Source organism: Nipponia nippon, unplaced genomic scaffold, assembly GCF_047370975.1.
Source record: "Nipponia nippon isolate SJK-2023a ecotype South Korea unplaced genomic scaffold, ASM4737097v1 scaffold_6, whole genome shotgun sequence".
NCBI classification, from domain to species: domain Eukaryota; kingdom Metazoa; phylum Chordata; class Aves; order Pelecaniformes; family Threskiornithidae; genus Nipponia; species Nipponia nippon.
In genome coordinates this window covers 57,170,478-57,194,952 of record NW_028262380.1, presented here as the reverse complement: position 1 = coordinate 57,194,952, position 24,475 = coordinate 57,170,478, and the positions used below count along the sequence as shown (strand labels likewise).

At 37.7% G+C, this 24,475-nt stretch overlaps 2 protein-coding genes across 24 annotated transcripts in view; one reads left to right on the top strand and one right to left on the bottom strand.

The window, feature by feature from the left end:
* AIMP1 (aminoacyl tRNA synthetase complex interacting multifunctional protein 1) overlaps positions 1–11,061 on the bottom strand; it is a 38,362-nt gene extending 27,301 nt beyond the window's left edge. For 2 of the 5 annotated variants that reach the window (XM_087735996.1, XM_087735998.1), the window contains exon 1: positions 10,898–11,005. In XM_087735996.1, coding sequence (XP_087592122.1) covers positions 10,898–10,899 — 2 coding nt within the window. In that variant the 5' untranslated portion in view covers positions 10,900–11,005. The other 3 variants (XM_087736000.1, XM_087736002.1, XM_087736003.1) reach the window with 3 other exon arrangements.
* Positions 11,062–11,205: 144 nt separating this feature from the next.
* TBCK (TBC1 domain containing kinase) overlaps positions 11,206–24,475 on the top strand; it is a 116,765-nt gene continuing 103,495 nt past the window's right edge. For 11 of the 19 annotated variants that reach the window (XR_015700203.1, XR_015700202.1, XR_015700206.1 and 8 more), the window contains exons 1-3: positions 11,207–11,411; positions 17,515–17,749; positions 20,207–20,279. Coding sequence is in view for 13 of the 19 variants with exons in the window: in XM_087738125.1 (XP_087594251.1) it covers positions 17,557–17,749; positions 20,207–20,279 (266 nt within the window). In the remaining 6 variants the exon portion in view is untranslated. Of the gene's footprint in view, positions 11,519–11,725; positions 11,830–11,945; positions 12,116–13,521; positions 13,544–17,514; positions 17,750–20,206; positions 20,280–24,475 lie in introns of those variants that run through there. The other 8 variants (XM_087738130.1, XM_087738129.1, XM_087738127.1 and 5 more) reach the window with 8 other exon arrangements.

Below are 24,475 nucleotides of genomic sequence, written 5' to 3'. Positions count from 1 at the left end.
AAGTATGTCTCAAAATCCAATCTTTTTCTTTTGGGTCTGTTAGAACAATAAGGATAATAACCCTTGTCAAAAATCCTAGCTGCTAAAAAGACATTTTAAAGATACCTTCTCCTCAGAAACTTGGAGTTCGGAAATAAGAATACCATTAAGCAATGTATTTTATACCAGCAATAGTCTGCAAAATAATGGTATTGGTTAGGTAGTTCACAGGAACATTGATCCTCCTTTTCAATTTTAATACACAATATTCTTAATGTCTGAAACCTGCCTACTAGTTATCTTACATAGAGTTCAACTGTGGTAAAAAAGAATCTTTGAATTTATTACTTTTACATTACTATCAGCTTTTCTACATATAAAAGTAGTATGCTGTAGCACAGCTAAAGGAAAACAGGATTTAACCATTCGGTTAAAGCAAGTGCTAAGGTTAAAATTAGCCATTATTTATTCACTAAAGCATTCAGCAGACATCATGCAGATGTACAGCAAAACAATCAGCGTTCTCTAACTACAACCGCAATAAAAATTGCTGGTGTTTACTGAGGCAGAAATTTTAAATATTCTTTTCCATGGGCCAAATAAAAGTTGAAGAAAATTAAACCTGAAAATGTGCGTGTGTGTCTGTGTGTAATCAATGCAAGAATAATGGCAAATATCTCCTAATGGGGAGCAACAATGCTGTCAAACAAAGCTTTAAGGGGAAAAGCAGTAACCACCAAACCTTGAGCCTGCAGTTGCAGTATCTTATTTCCATAGGCAAAACCCTCCCATGCACATTCAACAACCCAGTTTCATTCATCACACAAATAACTGTACTTTCCAGTGTTGAATTTACTTGTGTAATACAGGAGGACAATATTTTAATGAAAATCTTCTATAAAGATACTAACTTACCCTGCGCAGAGAGAATTATTTATTCAGCTGTGGAGTGAAAAGTCTAAATTAACTTTTAAATCTAAAGTGGGCTGACAACAACTAATCCTCAGCAGCCAGAAGCAGTTACATGTCACTTCAAAACCACGTGCCAGCAGTATCTACCACTGCATATTCCTGGCATCAGCCTCAAAACACAGGTCTTTCCTTTCATCACGTACAGAGTGAAGAGACTTAAAATTCCTAGCAAGCATCTCATCTGCTTAGAAAAATCTCCACATATAACTATTAAGTATTGTAACTAACTACCTTTTGGATCAATGATTTTAAGTTGTGTGTAGAAATATACAGTGTATTTTTTCCCTTTTGCAGACAAAAGAAAGAAACTCTGAAGAAAAAAAGTTTTCAGTAGATTTACATTTCAGCAGATGAGGACTTCACTACTCTCAGTGGGAAAACAAACCAACCAACTTCTGAAGCAAAGACTGTACAGCAACTACCTGTCAATCATTTCTAAACAAAGTGCACAAACTAACAATTCAAAGGCTACTTGAAATCAAAATGCCTTCTGCACAGGCATGAGCATCCACCAAAGGGTTACATTGTTATGTAGCTATTTCAGATCATTTACTGATTTGACACAAAAGAAAGTTTTACAGAAAGATGTCCTTTGTATACCAAAAAACCCACCACTTTTTCCTGTACAACAAATGCTGCTTATATTTAATAGGGTTTTTTTTCTTTTTAAAATAAGAATCATTTAATTCTTATTAACAGAGAACCACCGCTCAGATTTTATACGGTTATTTCACATTTTGAAAACCAAATCAGCTTGCCAAGACTGATAAATCAAATGCAAACCCCGTGCAAACAAAAGACACCTTTGACTATTGTAGTTATTCTAGCCGACACACAGAAATTACCTTCCCAAACCAAAGGGGGCGATCTTGAAAGGGTTATTTTTGGCCTGAGTTGCTTTCTATATTCTGAACTAGTGGGGAACATCAAGAGTTTTTTGGATTACCTTTTAGCATCCCTTGCAAAATTCTAGCTGTTAAAGGGCAGTGCCCCCACCTTCTTCTTCCCTCTGTTAATTTAACATTGCATACATTCATTAATAACTCCTCACAAAAATGTTCACACACTGGTACTGAAAAGAACTACGTTAGGAACGTCACTGTTACTAAATATCTGGTTTTATGAGCACTTGATAACTTGATTTCAAAGTAAGTATACTCAGTAGTCCTTTGGGCACACTCCAGAACAGCAACATGGTTGTTGAATTAATAGTATCTTATAGTCTAGGTAAACTTCTGGACCACATCTTCTACAAATACTTGAGAGAAAGCACAGCAATACTGTATCTTTTAATGGTACCAAAAAAGTAAGCAGTCCTGTAATTGCCTTTCCAGAACCTTTTTTGTAGTTGTATGTAGTGAGAAGCATTTGAGGTTCACAGCTTTTAAAAATTCTAGGATGAAAATTATTTTCCCCTCTTTTAATACTACATCTGTGCAGAGGGGAAAAAACAAAAACAACCAACCAAATAAAACCCTTGTGCATTCATCTTGGACATCGAGAGGACTGATGTCAGCTACTAAGACTGACGGTATCTGACAGAAAAATCCTCCAAGCAGCTTTCAGGGAATAGCCATATTTCATCTACGGATTCAAAGCTTCTTTTGTTTCCACAGTTAAGACAAATTGAAATTATAATTTTGCTGTGTTCCAAATTATTCTATTAAAAACCCAACCATTTTAAAACAGTTATTTTCAATTAGAATATCTCAGCTTAGCATCTTCAAAAAGTGCAAATTTGCAGGTAAATTCACAGGAAAATTTAATTTTAAGTTATATGTAAAGGAAAAAAATAATCTGTGCCTAGTTCTTATCATTAGCATTATTTTATAGATGGTCATATGGATGTGAAATTACTTACCCACTGTGACGCAGCAGGGTAATTCAACCCCTACAAAAAAAGATTAATTTCCCTGGTGTACAATTCAGTGTCATATCCTAGTTGGCAATGGTGACTTCCTTAGTGTGCGACTGTTACCAATTACTAGAGCACTTCACACAGAAGGTTTCAAACCTTAAGAGTAGGACAAGCATGAATGTGAACTTAGGGCCTTCGCTCCAGAGCAGCTGCTACCAAGCCAAATGTAGTGCCTCTTGCATGCCATGTGCAAGCCCGTGCACTCTTGTGGGAATAGCAGTCCCTAGCTGCCTCGGCCAACTGAGCTGCTGAAATGATCTGCTCACTTATCTTCAGAGTCTGAAACAAGATGCCACTACAAAGCTGTGTATTAAACTGTAATTGAGAAACACTCTGGGATAGAAACCAGATCCAATAGCCGTGGGTCGTTTCCGACAGAGGGTCCTGAAGTCAGAGACTAATCTTTAAACTATTAATTCATACTCAGTTGAAGTTATGGTGGGAAAGCTCCTGATGAGAAGGAAATGGAAATAAAAGTCTTCTATAATGGGTAGTTTTTATGCCAAAAGATTGTACCAAACGATCTCAAGAAGAGATTTGCTCACTTGAAGCAATTTTTGATGATGTTTTATGCATTGCCAGCTGCTTTCAAATGTAAAAAGCATCTCAGAATCTGTCTGCTTTCAGATAATTAGGATATGAGACAACACACCAGGGAAGCAGTTATGAGAGGAATTCAATTTTCCTCTAATCCAGCATAGAATCTCTGTCAGGTTTTTTCCAGCATTCTGAGGAAAGAAGAATGAGTTCTTCTACACAAATTGTGTTTAACGGATGATGGTTAAATACAGTATATATTGCCTTCTAATATGAATGCTAGTTTACAGCATTCTACACCACCTCTACAGTTTTTGAAGTCAAGGAACAGTTTCTAGGCTGTTAATTAACATAAAGTGGCATAAGACCTTAAGAATTGTATACAAAGTTGTAGAGCGTAACAAAAATTGTAAAATCTCGGTTAGCAAAAGGTACCTCTTCTGGAATTTCTCTCTGAAAATGGTACACAGCAAAGAGGAATTTATCCAATTCCCATTTCAGTAAGGTATCAAAGTGATTTTCTTTACGAACAGCAAGTGTCAACAAGTGATTACAGCTGCTGTTACAGACCTACCATTGATGCATAGAATCATCAAAATAGATCAATTCAGACTATCATGACTCTAGGTTGTAAATGTAACTTAAGAGAAACCTTATCTTTCATGTCAGTAGGCAGATGATTCCCTCACTCATGCCTTTAGAAGTAATTCATACCTTTATTAATAATGTTCACACTCTGCATGGACAATAAAGGTTTTTTGGACAAACACCCCCTCCTCAGCTTCTATGGACAGAATGGATGGCCTACCCTTACCAGAAGGCCACTGACCAACTGACGATATTCTGACAAAATAGAATGAAGCAAAACAAACCACAAATGTGCAAGTGAACAACGGGAAGGTGCTCTGCTCCAAGACTTCAAAGAAAAGATTATTCAGATGCTGACTTATTTTCCTAGTCACTTCTATCCCCGCATTCCTGCCCCAATCCCATGGTAGGAGACAAGATTTGTTTAATAACAGAAGAGGAATAGTGCCAAGGACATTAAAGAGGAAGAATATACATGACGATCCAGAAACAAATTCTTTGGGGGTCACACACTACTGCTAATGCAACTCAATGTTAGCCTGTAAGCAGCACCATTAGAAATATTGGAGTAGATTAACTACCATAGCAAATAAATAGCATACAAAGGAGCAAACGAGCGATTGAATTGCTCCTCTTCTTTTTCCATTTGAACTAGCCAGTTATTTAAAATATGATATTGAAAAATGAAATTGCAAACTATTTTACAAGCTAGCAACAAAAAAGTAAGAGGACACCAAGATCTGTAACAGCCAGCATCTGCCAGTCCTGAAAGGCATGCCATATTTAAGATGGTTTCTTTAGGGGGTGAAAAAAAGTCAAAACTGGCATTTAAAAAAATCCTATAAATTAAACTGACTTCTTTTTGTGTTGGCCAATCACCTGGTATTACAGAGTATCACCCAGGAGGAGGCCATAACTTGCATCATAAGCAACTGTCCCCTAGAAAACTGAACAGGGATCTGGCACACTGAATTTTGTCATCAGGAATGCCAGCGACTGCCATGCCTAAAACCACAGTTACAAATGATTACAAATTTCTAACCACACTGAATTTATACGCATTTGCCAGAAGCACAGAACACGCTCAGGCAAGGAACTTTTTTTATTTAAACATAACCACGTATGCTTGGACAGTTTAGGAATAGTCAAATGAATATGGTGACAAAACATTTGGAGCCATCATGCTATCCAAGCAAACCAGCACATTTTTATTAAGCTCAAAAAGTGCTTTCCCTTGTTCTGTCAGATCTATTCAACTGATTGGAACCACAGGGGCTACATTTTTAGGAGGGAAATACCTGCTTGCGAGATGTTTCATGCTTGTTATGGACTTCACCATTAGAAGACTTTATGGCTCAAAAAGTGTAAAGGCAACTCTAACTAATGAATCAATTAACAACACACCACAAACATTACAGAGAATAACAACTTCTCACCTGGGAATCAATTCCCTTGCCACGCCTCTCCCCTCCAGTTTAAAGAAAAGGGGAAAAAAACAATCAGTTCAAACTTGTAATTTTTCTGGAAAAGAAGTATGAGAGAGACAGAAGGAAATAAAGGAGAGGCAAGTCAGGAAAGGCCTGACTAGCCGCATTTTATTATAGGCAAACTGTCTCAACTGCTCAAGAGGCTTCCCAAGCAATATTCACATTGCACTCACGCATACTCAAGATCCCCCACAACTGCCACAGAGGTTTGCTTTTGTTCAGATTCTCCTTTCCCATCTCCTAACGTTTTAAAGACACTTCAAAGAAGATCAAAAAGCTTAGCGTAGTTGTTTAGTCTATAGAAGAGAAGACAGATGGGAGACTTGGTCTCGTTCTTCAAATGCAAAGGAAATTGGTATGAGAATGGGACTAAACTGTTCCCCAGGTCTACTGCAGACAGGAAAAAGCAAAGAAGATTTAAGTTAGACATTTGGAAAACTTTCAAGTAAGAGTAAAGGACTGAACAGGCTGCCTATGGCGGTTGTGGAATATCCATCACTGGAAGGTTTTAAAAACAGGTTAGGCTCATCTGTCAGAAGTTATTAAGGTATAATAGATGAGAATGAACTTGAGATCTTTTGCTCCTCTTCTGCTAAGGTCTTTTCATTACACCCAGCGTTACAAAACCAATAATATTTCCCTCTTCTATATCCCTGTGTTATATTTAACTTTAGAAAACACGTAGTAAACCCCACCCTTCTAATTGTGATATTTCCACATATTCCAGTGTGTTTATTTGGGAGACCAAAACACATCAAAGATTTGATAACTGTGAAAGCAGGATAAATAAACCACCTGTGAAGTAAAACACCAATGTATTAATTTTACACTTGCTCTGAAGAAATTGACCTCTAACGTCATAATGCAGACAGTACTACATTTTCTTGTTCTCCAAGAGAAAAGAAAATTGGGAAAACTAACTGATGACTTATTGATCTGTGGTCACCAAGCCACCAGTAAACCATTTCTCAGTTTTTGCTTAAAGGAATTTTTTTTTAAAGGAAAGCAGTTTTTCCCAAGCACAAAAAATTACATACATATTAAAAAACAAAAAAACCCCAAACAAACAAACAAAAAAACCCCCAAAAAACCCAAAAAACCACTGAAAGCAGTTTTGTTCCGAAGGCTGCTTTGAGAAGTACCCAAATATTTTTGAAACCTTATTAAATTATGAGTAAGGATGGCTTCTACCACACCAGGGGAAAAAAAGCTATCAGAGACTTGCCCCCCTCCCCCCCCTGCTGTTCAATACTAATGTAACCATGGAAATTATTTTTTCCCCTACTGTTTAATATTAATGTAACCATGGAAATGAAAACTAAGCATCGATTTCCCTCTCACCCCCAGTATGACAGGAAATCTAACAAGGGAAATGTTTCTTGGTGACAGTAATAAGAGCCATACAGATAACTGTTTAGAAGGAGAATAAACAGGGGTTTCTGGGGGGCTCTGCTGGACTGACATCATATAATTCATACCACTACAAGAAACAAGAGATGCTATTTACTTTGCTCACATCTGATGTTCCTAGCAGCTGCACTCTATGCTGACCCCTCAGTTTTATCTGTGTTGTCTAGCATTTGACATTCTTTAGGTTTCTGAAAACACTTCCTTAGAATCATAGACAGCTTTGGGATGGAAGGGACCTTTAAAGGTCTTGTGGTCCAACCTCCCTGCAATTGGCAGGGACATCTTCAACTAGATCAGGTTGCTCAGAGCCCCATCCAGCCTGTAAGAGACAAACGTCAATGAATTCATTCACGTGGCAGCTGTGACATACAGCAATCAAATCATAACCAGAAAAGTTCAAAAATATTATGGTAGATACCAGATTTGTCTTCCTGCACACTTGATCAATCCTTCTTATGACAACTGCTTTACATTAGTTTTATTATATAGATATTTTGCCAGTATGCTTATGGGGACTTGTAAAGTGGGTGGGATTTGCAGGCACCTGAAAGCTCAATTTTTCTGTACACTCTCAATCTAGACAGGTCTATGGATAAAACTCATCTCCTATTTTGCATCTCAGTATATTTTTTTCTTTGCCAATTCAAGATCCACTCTTCATTCTGATGCTGTTATTTGAGTTCTTGTCCTCCAGAATGTACAAGCTACTTCTGCTGCTTCTTAGGGCTTTTTCAGAAATGAATAAAGTAACAAGGCATCCATAAAATTACTTATTCTACTTTAATTGGGGGTAGCGACAACACACTGAGAAACTGGTACTTTGCAAATATGATTCTACTGCTAATTAGTAAATTTACACAGAGCAGCAATTTTAGAAGTGGTCTGTTGATTCAGAAAGAACACACACAAATCACTACAGCTGATTATCACCTTATGTTATCTCTAACTATCTTATAATACAAACTAGCACAGTTCCATACTATAAAATGTGCTGTATAATAAAAGTATAGAAATAGTTTTGAGGCATTTTCACAATATTTCCAGAAAATGTTTTTAAAGCTTCATGCTAACTGAAATGATTGTACCGTATCTCAATATAGTATAGACCAATATAAACCCAAAGTTTTTTACTTTCTCCTTCAGTCCTAACTTAAGAAACAACCCAACCCCCAAAGTCACAACCAACCAGGTCTCTATGGATTTTATGGAAGAAAAACAAACAAAAGATAAAGAGATAATTTGGAAACACTGATCGAATTATTGTGATGATGTGTCACTTAAATCAGGAATTCAGTGTGTCAAGCATATACCATGAAATTCCGGTGATAAACATTGCTCTTAATACATATATATATTTCAACATTCTCTAAATTAGGACTCTCTTCTTCAAAAATGTGATTCTACCGAGGATATTAAGCAGGCAACTTTAGAAAGAACAAGAGCAGGAAAAGGGATGTCTGCCACCAATATGCCTTGCATGATGGAACATTACTCACATTACATTTTAGAGTTCTCTTTTCAGGAAAACATAATATTGTGAAACTTCCAGGTCAGTGGAAAGTCAAAGACTCCAGTAGACTAGAATCCCTTGACTGATATTCAGAAAGAATTTTAAGAAAATGTCATGACTTGATTTAAGAGATTTTGCAAAAGCATGAAAAGTCTGAGGGGGTTGCTTGCTTCCCCCCATCATGGCATACCATTAACTTCATTGCTAGTCTTCTTGGATTACATATATAATTGAAATAACAATAATGTATTAAGCAGACTTCAGTGAAATATATTTAGGAGAAAAGCCATTACAGAGAATATCTCCTAAATCAAAAACATGAAGAAATATCCATGGGCTGTTTGACCCTCCTTCGATAAAGAGGCCCTAGGCTAGCCTGCCATTGTTAAATTCATATTAAATTAGAGTTATAATGCTGCCAAAGCAACTTCAGCGTACCTTTCTGCATTAAACTTTTATTTTTCAGATTGTTTTCCCACTCACATATGCTTCATCATCACAAGCATCTTAAAGGCTCTAGACAACTCAAGAGTCCTATTATTTCCAATCTGACGGACTATATTCAGATTTGCACAATATCCTTTTTTTAGCAAATATCCTTTTTCATTTGATACCATTCTCTCCAAACTGCCCACTGCTTTCAGTCTGGGGAATGAGAATTTGTTTCCTTCTCTATTTACATTTAAAGGTGTAAAAGAAACAAAATACACCTATAGCAATATATAGAAAATATGGACAAGCTTCATATTTACAACTGGAAAAAGACATTCCAGAGCCCAAATTTGCTGAAGACAGTTTTAAAAATAATTTTGACTTAAATCTCTCTACCTTCAACAATCTTGCCACCTTCAAGATTCAGTGCTGCTAAAACATCAAAGCAACTCACCAATATATTTCTTAAAAATCTTTAAAGTAAAAATTACCATAACAAGAGTATATTGTTAATTTGCAACAGGGTGCGGAGAATATATTATGATGATATATATTATGATGAAGCTGCATTGACAAGCAAAGATGCTTGGGGCTGGCTAAAAAAAAAACAAACCCCAAACCAAAAAACCAAACAAAAAACTCAAATGAAACCCCCCCCCCCCCCCCCCACTTTACCGACTATTTAATAAGATTTGTTGACGTTCTATCTGTTACTCACTTCTAAGGCCTTATCCCTTTTAATAATATCCAGTATTAAAAATTCAGTCTCCGGACTTTGTTTTTATTTCACAGATTTTAGGCTTACTTTCCAACAGGTCTGCCAAATCATTTATTATTATTTAAACATAACTGGAGAATAATATAGTAAGTGAACAATAAGGACATACAAAAATGGGATGCTACCTTTAATCACTACTGCCTCACCTTACTACAGATTTCATGTAAGTATCCTGAATCACAAAACTATTTGTGAAAACCAATGACTGTATTAAAACTAATAAATATCTGAGTTAAAGAAACAGAAAGAGCAGGAAACGCAAGGATAACTTATTTTGCAGTAGTATTTTCTCCATTTTGCCAGCTGCTAAACCCAGCACAAAACCACTTACTGATTAGCTCAAGATATACAGTAGTTCAGTAACATTGCCATATGCTGGTGAGCTGTGGACTCGTAACATAACCTAACAAGCAACAAATAAACTCATCCCTGTTACCCAATCCATGCATCCCTGTACAGAATATGTGCTGTATGTTAAACCTTGCAAGTATCTCTACTGAGGATGGACCAAATACTTAGCTATACTCCGTTTTCCGCTCACTAGTCTATGCAAAAGCATAATGAACATATATACCATTTACCAAAACAGAGAAAGCATCTACTTTTCCATTAGTAACAGCCGTTCCTACGCAAAGCTCAGTAGATACTCCGTGCCTGTACTTTCCAGGCTATTACAGCATTTTCTTCAACAGCCCACCACTACACCACTTCCAAACTGCCAATTCAGTCGATGGGCTAAATAAAGGAACACAACTGATTACAGAAGAACCGCTTCGGGTGCATGCTTTCTCCCCACAAAGTGCGGTATCTGTATTTGCAATGCCACCCTACAGCTACAGCGCACATTAAGCCCCGAGATTAAACCCTTCAATAAATTCAACAACAATAACATAACGCCGTTTCCCTTAATTCGAGACGCTCATCCTGCCCCTCCGCTGCAGGGGAAATGCCCTCAGAGGGACAGCAGCGGCCTCCCTACGGCCATCGCCACAGCACACAGCCCACAGGGAAACCCCGCTCCAGCCCTCCCCGCGCCGCGCCGGCGGCTGGAAGCAAACCTAACAGGGCCCTGCCGGGCTCCCGCCTGCCTGCCTCAGAGAGCTCGGCTCGGCCCGCGGGGGAGCCCCAGGGCATCAGACCGCCATGACGCAGCTCCCCAGCGCCGAGGGGGCGACCGAACTAAGCCACCCACGGGCGCGCCGAGAGCACGCTGAGGGGGCAAAGCCGCCCGCCGTGTTAGGGCCGGGCCGGGCCGGGCGCCCGCAGGCCCGCCGGGAGGCACTCACATGAACCGAGCCGCCGCCACACACCTTCCTCCGCTAAGGGAAAAAGGACCCTCTCCTGCGGGCTGCCCAAGCGAGCGCCTGAGGTTCACCAGAAGGCGCCTAGGAAAGCCTCACTACCGCCAGCGACCCTTGCTTTTACGGCCAAGGCGCTCAAGACGCCGTTCTCAGAGTACTGGCTAGCGCACACGGCGGGGGAAGCGTGTTAAACTTTTTTTTTTTTAAAGACCCAAACAAAAAGAAAGCTCAGGCACCGCGCAGGACGCCTCTACGGCAGGGTCCTTCCAGCGGCCGGCGGGGTGGAGTGACGCCACGGAGCTGCTAGGGCGGGCGGGGCTGCTGGCGCCGTGCTCGGGGGAGGGGCGCCCGGCGGGGACGGCGGCGCTGCGCAGGTACCCCCGGCACCAGTCTGGCCCTCCCCTCCCCTTGCCAGGCCGTGCCCAGGCCGGCAGCCCCCGCCGAGGGAGCCCTCGCCGAGGGAGCCCCCGCCGGTGGAGCCCCCGCCGGTGGCCATTGGGTAACGGAGGGGCTGAGGGAGCAGCCGGCCCGGCGGCTGTGGCGGGAGCGAGGCGAGGCGAGGCGAGACGGGGGCGCGGGGCGAGCGCTCCCCCGCGGCGCTCTGAGGTGCGCGGGGCCGGTTCGCGCCCTTTTGGGCTCGGTTTCGAGCTGCGAGCGCCGGCCTGGGTGTAGCGCCTCAGGGCTGCGGGGTGGCTGGCTGGCGTGCTTACAGGGCCTGAGAGGTTGCCGGGGTTGCCCACCAGCATTTCTGGCAGTCACTTAGCAAACTGGCTAAAACTGATTTATCTTTTATTCCTTTTAATTCCTGAACAGCCATGTATAAATTAAGTAGTAACAAACCCTATCTGTATGTGCACAGAGACGCTGACATAGCAGAACAGGCAGACAAGCTGTAACCAAGAGACACTGATAAACAGGTAAAAGAAATAGCAGGTTTATAAAATGGAGAGATGTCACTAGAAGTCTATCCTGATCTATCAAAAATAGGTTATTGTTTTCTTCATGCTCTCCAAGTGTTATCTTTTCCCACCAGCTAAGTGTTCTAGCTGCAGACGCGAAACTTGAGGTGTCCAGAAATCTCACTCTTATGCCTGGGTTTCAAAGCAGAGACATCTTAATCTACGTAGTGACATTGTAAATGCTCCAAACAACACCAGTAACTCTGCTTATGCAAATACTTATGTAGAATACAGAGGCTTTCATGTACGTATGACAAAATTCTCCAAATACTACTGAGATAGAGCATTTTTTTAATCTTTGCTAATGGCTTATATTTCACTTGAGTGAAATGATGCTTTAATATTCCTATAAGTGTAGGGAAAGGAATTACTATTTAGCATTTTCATGAAATAACTCTTCAAATATTTGTCAGTTACCTGTGCCAAAAACACCATGGTACTTGTCTTCACGGCCTCCCCCCCATTTTGTGTTTTCGTTGAAGACAAAATAATGACATTGTAGCCTTGTCAAAATCTCATTTGTATTTTCTGTTTATCTCAAGTAACAGTATTATAATGAAAGTTTGGTACACTTATTTATTCTATCTATTGCTGTATTGGTGTAGTTGGAATCTCAAGCTAAGTGTTTCTTTTCTGCACTGAATTTGTTAATTTGAACAGAATAACAATGTTAAAAAAAATGTTTTAAGTATGCCTAATGTGTATGGTCTGTAATTATTTGCCTGTTACTCCATGGTTATTCTAATACTTCTTACTTCAATGAATGTTAGAGAAGTTAGAAAATTTTGTAAAAGAGGACGTTTTGATGTTATGCCACAGGGGAAAACATTTGGTTAAACACAATACTGCTTATATTTAGGGTTTTAAGCAATCTTATGAAATCTCTGTAGTACAAGTGGTGTTTGTAGTAGAAGTTTATACTGCAGATGAAAAAAAGATTTGTGAGGTGAACTAAATTTAATCCACAGTCCCCCCACCCCCTGTAAAAATTAAGCTGATATGTTAATATTATGATGATGATGATGACGAAGTGAATGTGTCCCAGCTCTTTATTGTGATTGTCCCAAAAAGTTCTTACTTATTTTCTGTGCTCCCTTCTCTAGGAATCTGAATTCAGCTTTTCTTCAGTGTATTTGTTATGCGTTTTAATAAACTTTATGAATAGCTGAGTAATGGTGCACAGTGGGAGGCAAATCAGAGTTTTGTTTTTTTGTGAAGTAGAAACACTGTGGCTAAAATTGCATCTTTTATTTCAGTTATTTTATCAAATTAGTAATTACTATAGTTGCAACAAGAAAGTTTTAAGACGAGCAGAAGAAAAGTTATTTTGTGAAAGAATTTCTTCTTCTGAAATGGCCTACTTTGTTGAAAATACCATGATTTAATGAAAAACAGTGTAAGCATAGGATGTTCAGGCCACCTGCTCTCCTGAATTTTTTCTCAATTGCTTTAAAAATAATTCAATAGCAGTACTGATTATAATTATGTTTTAATGCTGAAAAGCTGCCTTCATTAGGCAAGGGACATTTACACCTGGGTATTCAGGAGGCATTTGAATAACTAGCCATTTCAAATTACCAACAGGTATTAGCACATGGCTAGTTGTCTTTATGTCTGCATTGTAGATGCTGTAGAAACCACAGATGCGTTTCACAGGATGGATTCATTCAAGGTAGTCTGTTTGTATGTGTAATTCTTGCTTCTGAGAGTCAAAATTATATGTTTTGATTTTTTTTAAGGGCAAAGTTCTTGGTGTCCATTGACTCAATTACCTTAGCACTGCTGCAGTGAAAAAGTTGTAAATGATGGGTAGAAAATGCTAAGTTCTGAAGAAAAAATATTTGTTCTCTGAGAGCAGTAGGTATTCAGAGGAGCAAAGAAGTCACTCAGTAGATTAGGGGCTACCTTTTGTATTTTATTTCTCAGTGTTGGGCATGGAAAAGCTATCAAGTGAAAGATTATCAAAATAGTGCTAATCTGAATATTAAATAGGAATTTGTGAAGGTCTTATGTTTGTGGTGGATTTTGCTGAGAATGTTGGTTAGTGTTTTTGTGTACTGTAAAGGTTTCTAAGGGAGACTTGGATGGAGGTAGCGGGCTAGTGAAGGTCATTCAGAGGTGGGATGTAGAAGAGGCCACTTCTGGACTTCTCATCTTTATGCCAGACCTCTTTTGCAGATGTGACAGACTCTCATATACGGAATAAACGGCGCTTTGGAAACAACAACTCAGTAATTTTAGATGGCACTAATAAGACAAGTCTTCTCTTCCTCTTCCATCCTTACTGTTTTGGATTATCAGACTTGAATTTCCAGAATTCAATCCCAAAACTGAATTTGCCTTAACTGTTTCTGTTCTCAGTTTTAAATAACAAACCTTTATTTTTCTCTTCCTCTTTATTTCAAAGTAATAGGGAAGTTCTGCAGGATATAATTCATTCCTCCAAATCATAAAATTAATGCAATATGTGTCTTTTCTATATAGAAAAGGTGAATTTGTGGTATAAAACTGTGTGCCTTGAACATGAGGAGGATGTGTAGTGCTCTCGATGTTTATAGTTGTGCCAGACCTTGATGTAGATTTAAAAAAACAAAAGGAAAAAACCAAACCAAAAACCAACCCCAAACCCCCTACATTTTAAAAATAGTTAGATAAGATCTTTTTTCAGATGAATTTTTAAAATAGGTATAACACTTCTGTTTGATTTTAGAAATGTCAGTAAGTTACTGGAGTAATTTTTAATTCTATAATAAGAGAACTTGTTTTAATGCATACCTTTTAAAATTCTTTATTGATTCCTTTAGGTGGCTGACAGGAAAGATTGTTTGCTTTTCTCCTGTCTTCCTTTTTGTCTGTGTGCTTCCTAACCAAAGGAAGTGAGTGATAAATCTGCAGTTGTCTAGTTGAAAGCATTGCAGGTGGTCTAATTCACCCTTGTAGGCCCAGTGATCTAGAGTACAAGAAAAATTTAATCTCTTAAAATGGTTATTGAATTGATGACATTTAACAAATCTTTTTATTAAAATTCCTTTCTAAATGTCAGCTGAATGCAGATACAATGTATTAGAGAAGTATTATCTAGCAGATTATTTTTCTGCAGTAAAAATGAAAACATTTCTTACCTGAGCAAATATATTGTACACTATGTATTTAATTTTTTAGAGACATAATGCATCTCACTGTTTGGCGTAATTTTACTCTCCCACCCCCTGAACTCTGATCATATTAACTTCTTTTTATTTTAGAGCAATTATTAGAGGACTATTGTACCAAGCAAGATTATAATTCATTCTTTAAATCAAGTTGGTTTTTTTTTTTTTCTTCATGGTTAATATATATTTTCTTTCTGAAGCCGGGTAGTTCATTTGGTAGACCTGATGTTTTTTACAGGAATGTGGGTCTTTTCATAATTACACAGTTAAAGCTTTTCAGTTGGAACTTGCTGCATGCCAATAAATCTTCATGCTTGCATTCGGTCCAATTTATGTCTTTCCAATGGAATATTCTAACTGTAAATTGTACTGTTGGCACCCTAAAATACATCATGTCCAAAAAATATTAAGTATTCATGAGATATGAAAGCATTGTATCTTTACAAATAATACTTTTAATACAAAAATACTACTATAAAAGCTCCAGTGCGCAATGCTCTTTCAGATTTATTTTCTTCCTTTTTTAAGTTTGATTCCTTAATACTATGCATTCATATTTAATATGATGATGTATGTTAGAATTTAAATGTACATATCTCATGTCTGTGTTTCTTCGGGGGAAAAAACCCACAAATGAGAGCAGTCTTATATTTGCTTTGTATCTTAAATTGGACTTTATTAGTTAAAACAGAAGGTACATTCCATAATTTCCATTTGTGTTGACTTAGTAAATATGTTTGATATATAAGGATCTCTGTGCAACCTGTTATGGGGCCACTTTCTCAATTAAGATTCACAAAAGAAACTTAGTACATTTTTACTGGGAATTTTGTGCTGGGAACAAGGTTGTTTCCTTAGAGAAAAAATAATTTTGAGACACTAAACTATTAAACACACTGTTTCTCCTGTGTGACTTTCTCATGAGAGAATAGCTTTTCCTGAAAGCAGCAGGTCAATGTTGGCTGAAAGAATAATTAAAAAGTAGCACTTAGCTTCGTTAGTGCTCTGCATAATCTTGTTCTGCTTGGGTTTTGTTTCATGAAGCCCCTAAGATGATAAAAAATTATCACATCTGATTTGAAAGAATTATGTTGGTTTTGTACTTTAAGCTTTTTGTATTATTTCTCTGATGGGCTTCAAATCCTGAGGGTTATTCTTTCTCTTTTCCTGGAGCAACTGCATATTTGTTTCTGTTCTTTAGAGCTCATAATTACTATTCTGTAGCTGACAAGAGAGTTGGGTATGCTTTTCACATCAGTGGACTATTTCTGTTGATTTTATACACAGATGCCGCCAGACTCCATGCCGTAATGTCTCTGGAGTTGAAGTTAGCTGGATAGTACTCTTCGGCACTGGCTCATTTATGAAGTTTTTTTTGTTCTGTGGCCTCTCATCCCATGTTATGTGGAAGTGCCATCTACTTCACCATCACAACTTCCAGACCAGAGCTCACTTAAGAGCGTATATGCTTGGCCTTTTTATCTGTTTGTATATGTATCCTGATACAGAAGTATGTATGTGCTATGGAAGTTAACATGTACAGAGGGATAATACTGCCTAATGACAGCTTGTAGTGTGTCGAGTCACCATCTAGGTAATACAGAAAAGAGCTGAGCAGAGGCTTGATTCAGTTTGTGCATTTTGATACGTGTCAAGGTTAAATTCTTAGTTTGCTTGTAAGAAGAGGTCAGGCACTTTTATCTGTGGCCTAGCTGACTGTAGAAGTGTCTGTTACTTGTGCACATTTTAGATTTTCATATTCTTGAATGGCATAATGGATGGTTATGGAAAAGTGTAGCGAAAATGTTTAGCTTGCACTGAATTGAAATGCATAGTTCAGAGGAGAGAGCTTGTTCCTGCTGGTGAGAAAAATAGTCATGAAACTATGTGCTCCTGGAACAAAATTGCAAGCTGACTTTTTTTGCTTAACTGTCCCACAGAAGTATTTAATGTAGATTGCTTCCTTAAATTGTTACTGAGTCAGTGTGTGAGCTAGCAGTTTACCTATGGGTCGGGAAAGAAATGGTGGTAGGACAGAAGACTCTTACTTCATAGCTTTAAATATTAGGAGTGCTATAGTATATAGATGCTGGATTCTCACTAAAGCTGTGGTAAGCTGGACTTGTGGCCTGCTGATACAAGGTGGTATTTTAGAAAAGGATTTTTCTGTTTGGTGCCTTTACTGTTTTTTTAATAAGCAGTCATGTGAAGATGGCTTGTATTAAAGCATTTATCTGCTCCTAGAATAGTTTTATTTGATTCTTAAATCTGTGTTTAAAACTATTGCTATATTTTCATCTTTAAATGTAGTGTTTATGAGGCAGCAGCACTGTATTATTATTATTAGTGTTCATTATGCAAAAATGTCCCATTCCCCCATAACAGAGAAAAAAACATTTTAATTGCATTATTTAGTAAACAACTAGTAAGCTGAGTCACAAGAATCTGTGTCTTTTGCAGATAAATTTTTACTCTGTGTTCTCTTTTTAAGGAACACAGATTGCTCCGAAGGGCTTAAGATTGTGTGAAAAAGATGTTTCCTTTGAAAGACACTGAGATGGGTGCCTCCACCTTCTTCGCCTCAGCTCTGCCACATGATGTTTGTGGAAGTAATGGCCTTCCTCTGACACCTAACTCCATCAAAATTTTGGGCAGATTTCAGATCCTTAAAACAATCACCCATCCCAGGCTTTGCCAGTATGTTGACATTACCAGAGGTAAACATGGTGAGTATCTGTTTGAAAAGGAAATTTTATGTATGGTTACAGTTATATTTTTGTGACAATATATCTAAAGGTGACTGAGCAGAATATTGCGTTTGTAGCACCAGAAAGTGGCTGTTTTTCAGTCTCAAAATGACTGTATGCCTTTGCTGTGACTGGCAGTACTGGTGCTTTTGTTTCTGTTCTGCAGAGCCAAGGCAGAGGTTAGTTGTCTATCTTTTGTTATATGTTATGCTAACTGATAAAAGCTAAGAACTTTTTTCTTTTTATCCCTCACTGTAAAATTCTTGTACTCAACTGCTGTGCCATGTCTTTGTGTGGGACATTGAAATACATGTATTTTTGATGCTGAGCTCCTACACCCATGTTCTAATCTTCTGAACATTTTCATGTGACGATTAGGTTTCGTGTACCTGATTTGCAGCTGTTGCTGTTGTCTCAGTCATCTTGTGTCTTGGCTGCAAGCTTCCCTTTATTTTTTTTTTTTTATTCTAGCTCTTTAAGATCTCTCCCACTAACAATTACTTTATACTAGTACAGATATTTTTGTTCAGTAACTGTTATCACACTTACTGTTAGCTCAAATAAGGCTTCAGTTGTTTTTTTTCTACTCCAGATGATCTTATTCTGTTGCAAGCTCAGCAGGAGTACAGCACTTAATTTCCACAAATAAGCTGCAACACCTGTGACAATTTAAGTGGTTGCCACCTATAACTTTTAAATCAACAATGTTCCCATATAAAAGTGCATTGTATGTACTTGTTTGATTAGCTACAGGGTCTCATAAAGTAGAGTACGTAATTTTTTTCCCCTTTAGAATGCAGTATGATAGGATGTTTCAGATATTTAGGAAATGAGGATATTGCCAACTCCAAACACTGAAGTATTCCACGGGGTAGGGGGTTCTTTGTGTGTTTTCATTTGCCCTCAAACTTGTAAATTTTTCATTTTCTGCAGTCAGGAGATCTAGAAAGTTTATTCAGTTCATCTTGTTTTTGCTAGTACCTCTTGAAATGGAAACTGGGATTTTCTTATGATACTGTTTGGGATGTTACGTTAAGAAATATTAGCTATCATAACATTTAGTAAATAAAAGATAAGGTTAAATAGGAAAACGTGGACTTTTTGACAATGAAGAGTCAATGACATGAAGGTTTGTGAGTGTATATAAATACGAAGGAGAAAATATCTTCTGATAATTGAAGTAACTTGAAGAATAGCAAATAAAATGTCTAACCATGAAGTCAGGAGACTGTTCTGTTCCTAGTCGCTGGAATAGCAGTTAATCACTTCCAAATAATATGGCAAATTTGGTGGCAAATTTTATCATTCTGATACAGAATTTTTCACTTGTCAATCCTATGTATAGTGATTTAATGTTATTTTTCTTGCAAATGTCAGTTTCTACCCTTACGGAGAAATATGAAAGCAGACTAGGAAAACAATGCAAAAAAAATTAGATGCATGCGTTCCCCCCTAAAGACCCTCAAAAGGGGAATACAAAAGTAATAGAAAAACATTCAAACTGTTTTTTTTTTTTTTTTTATCTTTGGTAAAATGAAACTACTTGTAAATCTTTGCTAGCATTGTAGAAGGCAATCCCAGAATTTTTTCTTCCAAAGAAAGCTTAAGTGGTCCTTTGATTTCAAAATGGAGAAACAAATAGTTGAGTAACAAGTATGTCAGCTTTAATGTGATGACTTGTGTTCCTCAAAGTGTTTTCCACCTTTATCTTACTATAACAGTCTTACAAAAATGTTTGAAATAGTTTAGTTTGATTTCATTTTGAATCTGAATCTACTAGCCGTTCTACGAGCAATGGAAGTAGCAAAGCCTAGCTTCTTTAGGAGTTATCTCGCACTGCCATGTAACATCTTACACCATTGTCTTTTCCTACTTTATAATTGCTGTCTTCAGTGCAACAATTGTTTTGTTTTTCCCTCTGTACTCAGAGCCAGCCCCTGCAAGTCCTATAGCTATTCGTTGGGCAAGAAAGACTAGAGCTAGTAATGTGCTAGTTGTCCCATCAGGACTGAAACTCCTGTTCTTACTCTAAGTCCCTTTCTCAAAGCTGGTGTTGCTCTGAGTCTCTCTATCATCAGTCCAGCTACAGATTTCTGCAAATTGTAGATGCTTATCTTAGAGACCTCTATTCTGAAGTCAAATCTGACTGACATTGGCTGAGGGGTTCAACATTTATTAGGGGATTACTGGATGGATGGATTGATAGTGCTTTGCATGAGGAAACAGGAAAGATAATCTGCTGTATCTCATAAATGAAAACGGTGGTGATATCCAGAAGCTGTACATCTTGAACATTTAATTATGTGTAATTATCCATACAATGTATGTCAAAATACTTCTGCCAAATAGGTAAACTGAGAAGTCTGTACTCCCATTGTATCATTTGGATTCTAATTCTCTTATGCTTTTTTTTTTTTTTTTTTTTTTTTCAATTAGAGAGACTGGTTGTGGCAGCTGAACACTGTGAAAAGAGTCTGGAAGATTTACTACGAGAAAGAAAGCCAGTCAGGTAAGGCATCAAGCTAAACTCAAATCCACTCACCGTAATTTCACATATCATCTGTGGCAAAGTCCTGGATCTTTTTTTAACTTCTACTGGTTTATGTAAAATTTACTCTGTTAAAGTTTAACCTAAAGACATTTTTTTATCAAATAAACACCTGCCTGAAAGAGGGAGTACTTACTTCTGTACGATTCTAAAAGCTAGAAGAGTTATGGGGAACTTGCTTACAACTGAAATACTTTGTAACTCATTAAATCCTGTCTGTACTGTAATAGTAGTTTCGGGGGTTGTTTGTTTTTTTGTTTTTTTTTAATAAAATCAGACCTATGACAGGGTAAGTATCTTCCCAAGAATTAATTTGAAGATTGTATGTCTGCCAGAAGATGAAATAGAACTTTCACTATAAAGGACAGAATTTGGTGTGTGTTTTTCATATGCAGAAATGTATTAATTTATTAACTAGAAAGTGGACAGGATGTCCGATACATACGCCACGGTGCTAATAAGTGATTTGAATTTGGGTTAATGTAGTCACTTCAGCAAGGCTTTGGTCAAAACCAAGTCCAAAGGCTGGATGTCAAGAATATTTGCTTTCATACTAGGATGTATAGAATAGTTGAGCTCTATCTTTAAAGAAGCAAAAAACCAAAATCCCAAACAGACTTGTTGCTAAAAGTGTTAACTGTAATTTTAAAGTCTATCACTATTACCTTTGGAGCAAATAAGTGGTCTCTTGTCCTAAATAATATGTAGCATAGAAAATGTGAAGAGTAGAAGAAGAGAAACATTATTTCCATTTGGGATAGCAAGGTGTTGTAAGCTAACTGGTTATTTCCAGAACATACAAATATATAAATATAAAACACATTTAGAGAAATCCAAAGGCTCTTCATTCTAGTTTCTGAAAAGCTTATAGCAAGCATTAGATTTCACCTCTCTTGATATTCATGCAAGCATAGAGATGATGATGATTACTCAGTAAAATAATCGACAAATTTTTATGTGTCTTCCCAGTTAACATTAGGCACCTCAGATGGGCTGTGTTTGATAAGGTACTATGCAGGTAGACTTCCTGTGACTCATCCCAAATTAGATTTGTATAAAGGGAGTAATACTGGATCTGTAGCCTTTTGAGCCTTGCAGCCCCTAAATAGGATGCTAACAATGTTGTCTGGCAGAGATAAATCTAAATGCAAAATGCCCTGTGCCTGTGTGTTAGCTTTTTGTGAACTGAAGCTTGCATGACAGTATGGGTTGCAGAGGACTGTAGCTTGAGGAATGTTAGGCAAGTATGGGTTCCATTTTTTCTTGAGAGGTATTTAGGTGTAAAGGGCTTTTCATGTGTGATAGATATTACAGCCCTTCACACAGTTTTGCATCAGGTTCCTATTGTGCAAAGTTCCAGAAATAGTTAAAGCATCAGAAGCTCTTTCGTTTCCTTTTTCATTCCGTTCTCACACTGTTCTTTGAACATGTGTATCTTGGTGTCAGATTAGAAGCAGCCCAGACTGTCTGCTGCCTCTTGACTGTTTTTGAAAAAGCATGCATGCAGCTACTTTAATTTGCTTTGAATTGCTTGATACAGTATATTTATGTAGATTCTCTGACAACTTCTGTTGCAATTCAATCCTGCAGCCTTAGAATTGCAAGGGGCAAGATGTCCTTTTCTGAGGGGAAAAAAACTTAAATTCTCTATCATAATTCTATAAACAAAACTTCCTCAAATAACAGTTGTGGTCTGTATGCACATCCATTATGCTCTTCTATACTAGAATGTGTTTTGTGGCATCCAGACAGACTTTTGAGACCTTTTTAGATAGTTTGCTAAGGTATGCAACTTGGGTTTTTTGACATGCTGAGAGAAGTTACTTAGTTTGTGACAGTTACCTCAGCTATTTGGGCTGTGGCTCTGTTGAGAGTAGATGCATAAAGCCTGGCTTTATTTTTTCCTCTTGGCTTGAGAGAGTTTTTACTGAAATAAGTTCTTCTACTGTCTGATCTTTCTTTTAATGAGGCAATTGGGGTTTCTTCAGGAAGTTGTAACACCTGAGGTATAGGACTAAAATATAGCCTGTATGTATGTTCATAGCTTTGACGCATTAGTGATTCATCTACTGTAAATTACAGCTTTTGCAGTAGTAGCTAAAAGATAAATTATGTTCACTTCAAATGAAGTTTCTTGCAAGACTGACATTTTCCTTCTACTTCTGTTTCTTTTAATGAAAACATTTTTCGTCCTTATGTGAGACTCATAAATTTCCAGAAATAACTTGGATGGACCAATTCCCAGTTATTAGTTATGTCATCTGTCTATATCAATTACCTTTGGAGGGAAGTATTTGGCTTTTTCCATGTATTCTGATTGTCTTGGTCAATGATAGCATAGCTGGTTACACATCCAGCGTTGACGTGTATGCTATTGCGATTAATTTTATAAACTGTTTAAGGAAGGCGAGAAGCTGCTCTTCTGGTTTCTAGATTAATTTTTCTTGTGCTTGCCAGTAACCTAACTCCTTTGCACCTGTACCACAAGCTAATGTAAAATCAGCAGGAAATCTTCTACTATGTTAGTGCTGAAATTCAAGACGTTACATTATAGACTGTCTATCTTTCCATACATACTGGAAAACAGGCCATACAGCTGTTTGGTAGTTGTTTGCAGTTAATCTTTCCTGAAGGAGTCATGTGTCAAGTGTAGCATACATTCCTTAATATATGAAATATATTAAAAAAAGAACTGCAGTGGAGTTCTTTGTTCAATTAACCTCAGAGTTTCACCAAGTTTTCTAATTCTAATGAATCGGTTGCGCATAGGGGCCGAATACTGGAAATTAGAGCTCTAACCATTTACCTTAGCTGCTCTGGCACAGCGCAGTAAGTCATTTTACTGAGCATACCACCACCAAAAATTTTCTAGAACTTGGATTTGTGATATATTCAAGAATTCATTCATTACCTAACAATACTGTGACAGCAGTCTCCAGGAATTACAAAGATGATTTGTCATCGTCCTCCAAGTTAACATGCTCGACTTCACTTTCAAAAAGTAATGCAAGTAAGCGTTTGGTAGTTTATGGCCAGATTATTTTCTCTTTTGAGTGATGCATATTTGGGATCCTAGAAGGAGCATGTGCTGCTGTTACAACTCTATCAGGTAAATTTCAAGAACTCTCAAATGGATGAAATGAGTTGGCTCTTTGCAATTCTTACCATAGGTAACCAGATGCAGAAAAGGAATGGTTCCTTTATGGCTCTTTAGTGTTTTCTCTGTTTTATTCAGGGGATAGCCATTTGGACATCGTAACTACAATTAGTGCTTCTAAATGTGATATTAATTCCAATTTTCTTTACTGTGCTTGCACAGGGCATCACAATAACAGCAGGGGAGCTCTTTTGGAGTTGTGTGCTACAGGGAATTCAGGCTGCAACCATGGATAAGAGTTTTAGGATAGGGTAGGATAAGAATTTTAGGCATTGATGTCCCATTTTTTTTGCCAGACCAGTCTCCATTGTCCTCTGTGTGAGAGATTGTAGTCTGGGTCATTTTTTCCTGTTTGTTTATTCCCAATTTATTGTCCCATTTTTTTGTTACTCTGAGTCAGAGAAAGCATGCACTTAATTTTAGTTTATAAACAGTCACGTTGGTGCAAAATCAGCTCTCTGAAGTATGTTCAGGAGTCACTTAAATTTCTAAAGGCCTAGGAATTTATGTACATAGTCAAGCAAAAATAGTAAGTACCTGATTTAAGCTCATAATAGTTTACTGCTGTTCAGAGATTTGAAAATGTGTCTCGTCTGTCTGGCTTCCTCTGTGTCTTCCTGTGCATGCAAGGATTTTTTCTTGGCAATGAATTGAATATAAGTCACAAAAATTATGGTGGGTAGCAGTTTTGTACTTCAGCAGTTTCACTAAGGGTTGTTTTCATGTTTGCGGCAGTCAAAACTTTACCAGATTTCCAAAGTTGCTGGTTACTTTAGCACTGTTGATACCGCAGACCAGAATGTAAGATGTGAATTTATTTTTAAGGTTCTTCATCTTTTAAACACATTTACAACTACTCCTTTGGGATACCTTTTCCAGACAGCGTTCAAGGAGTTATTTTCTCTGCTCCTGTGCTATTATAATAGGAGTTGTGAGCTTTTCCTTTTCTGTCACGCTTGAAGTGTGTTTCTTCTTTGAAGAAGTTGGTCTGCAGTTGTAT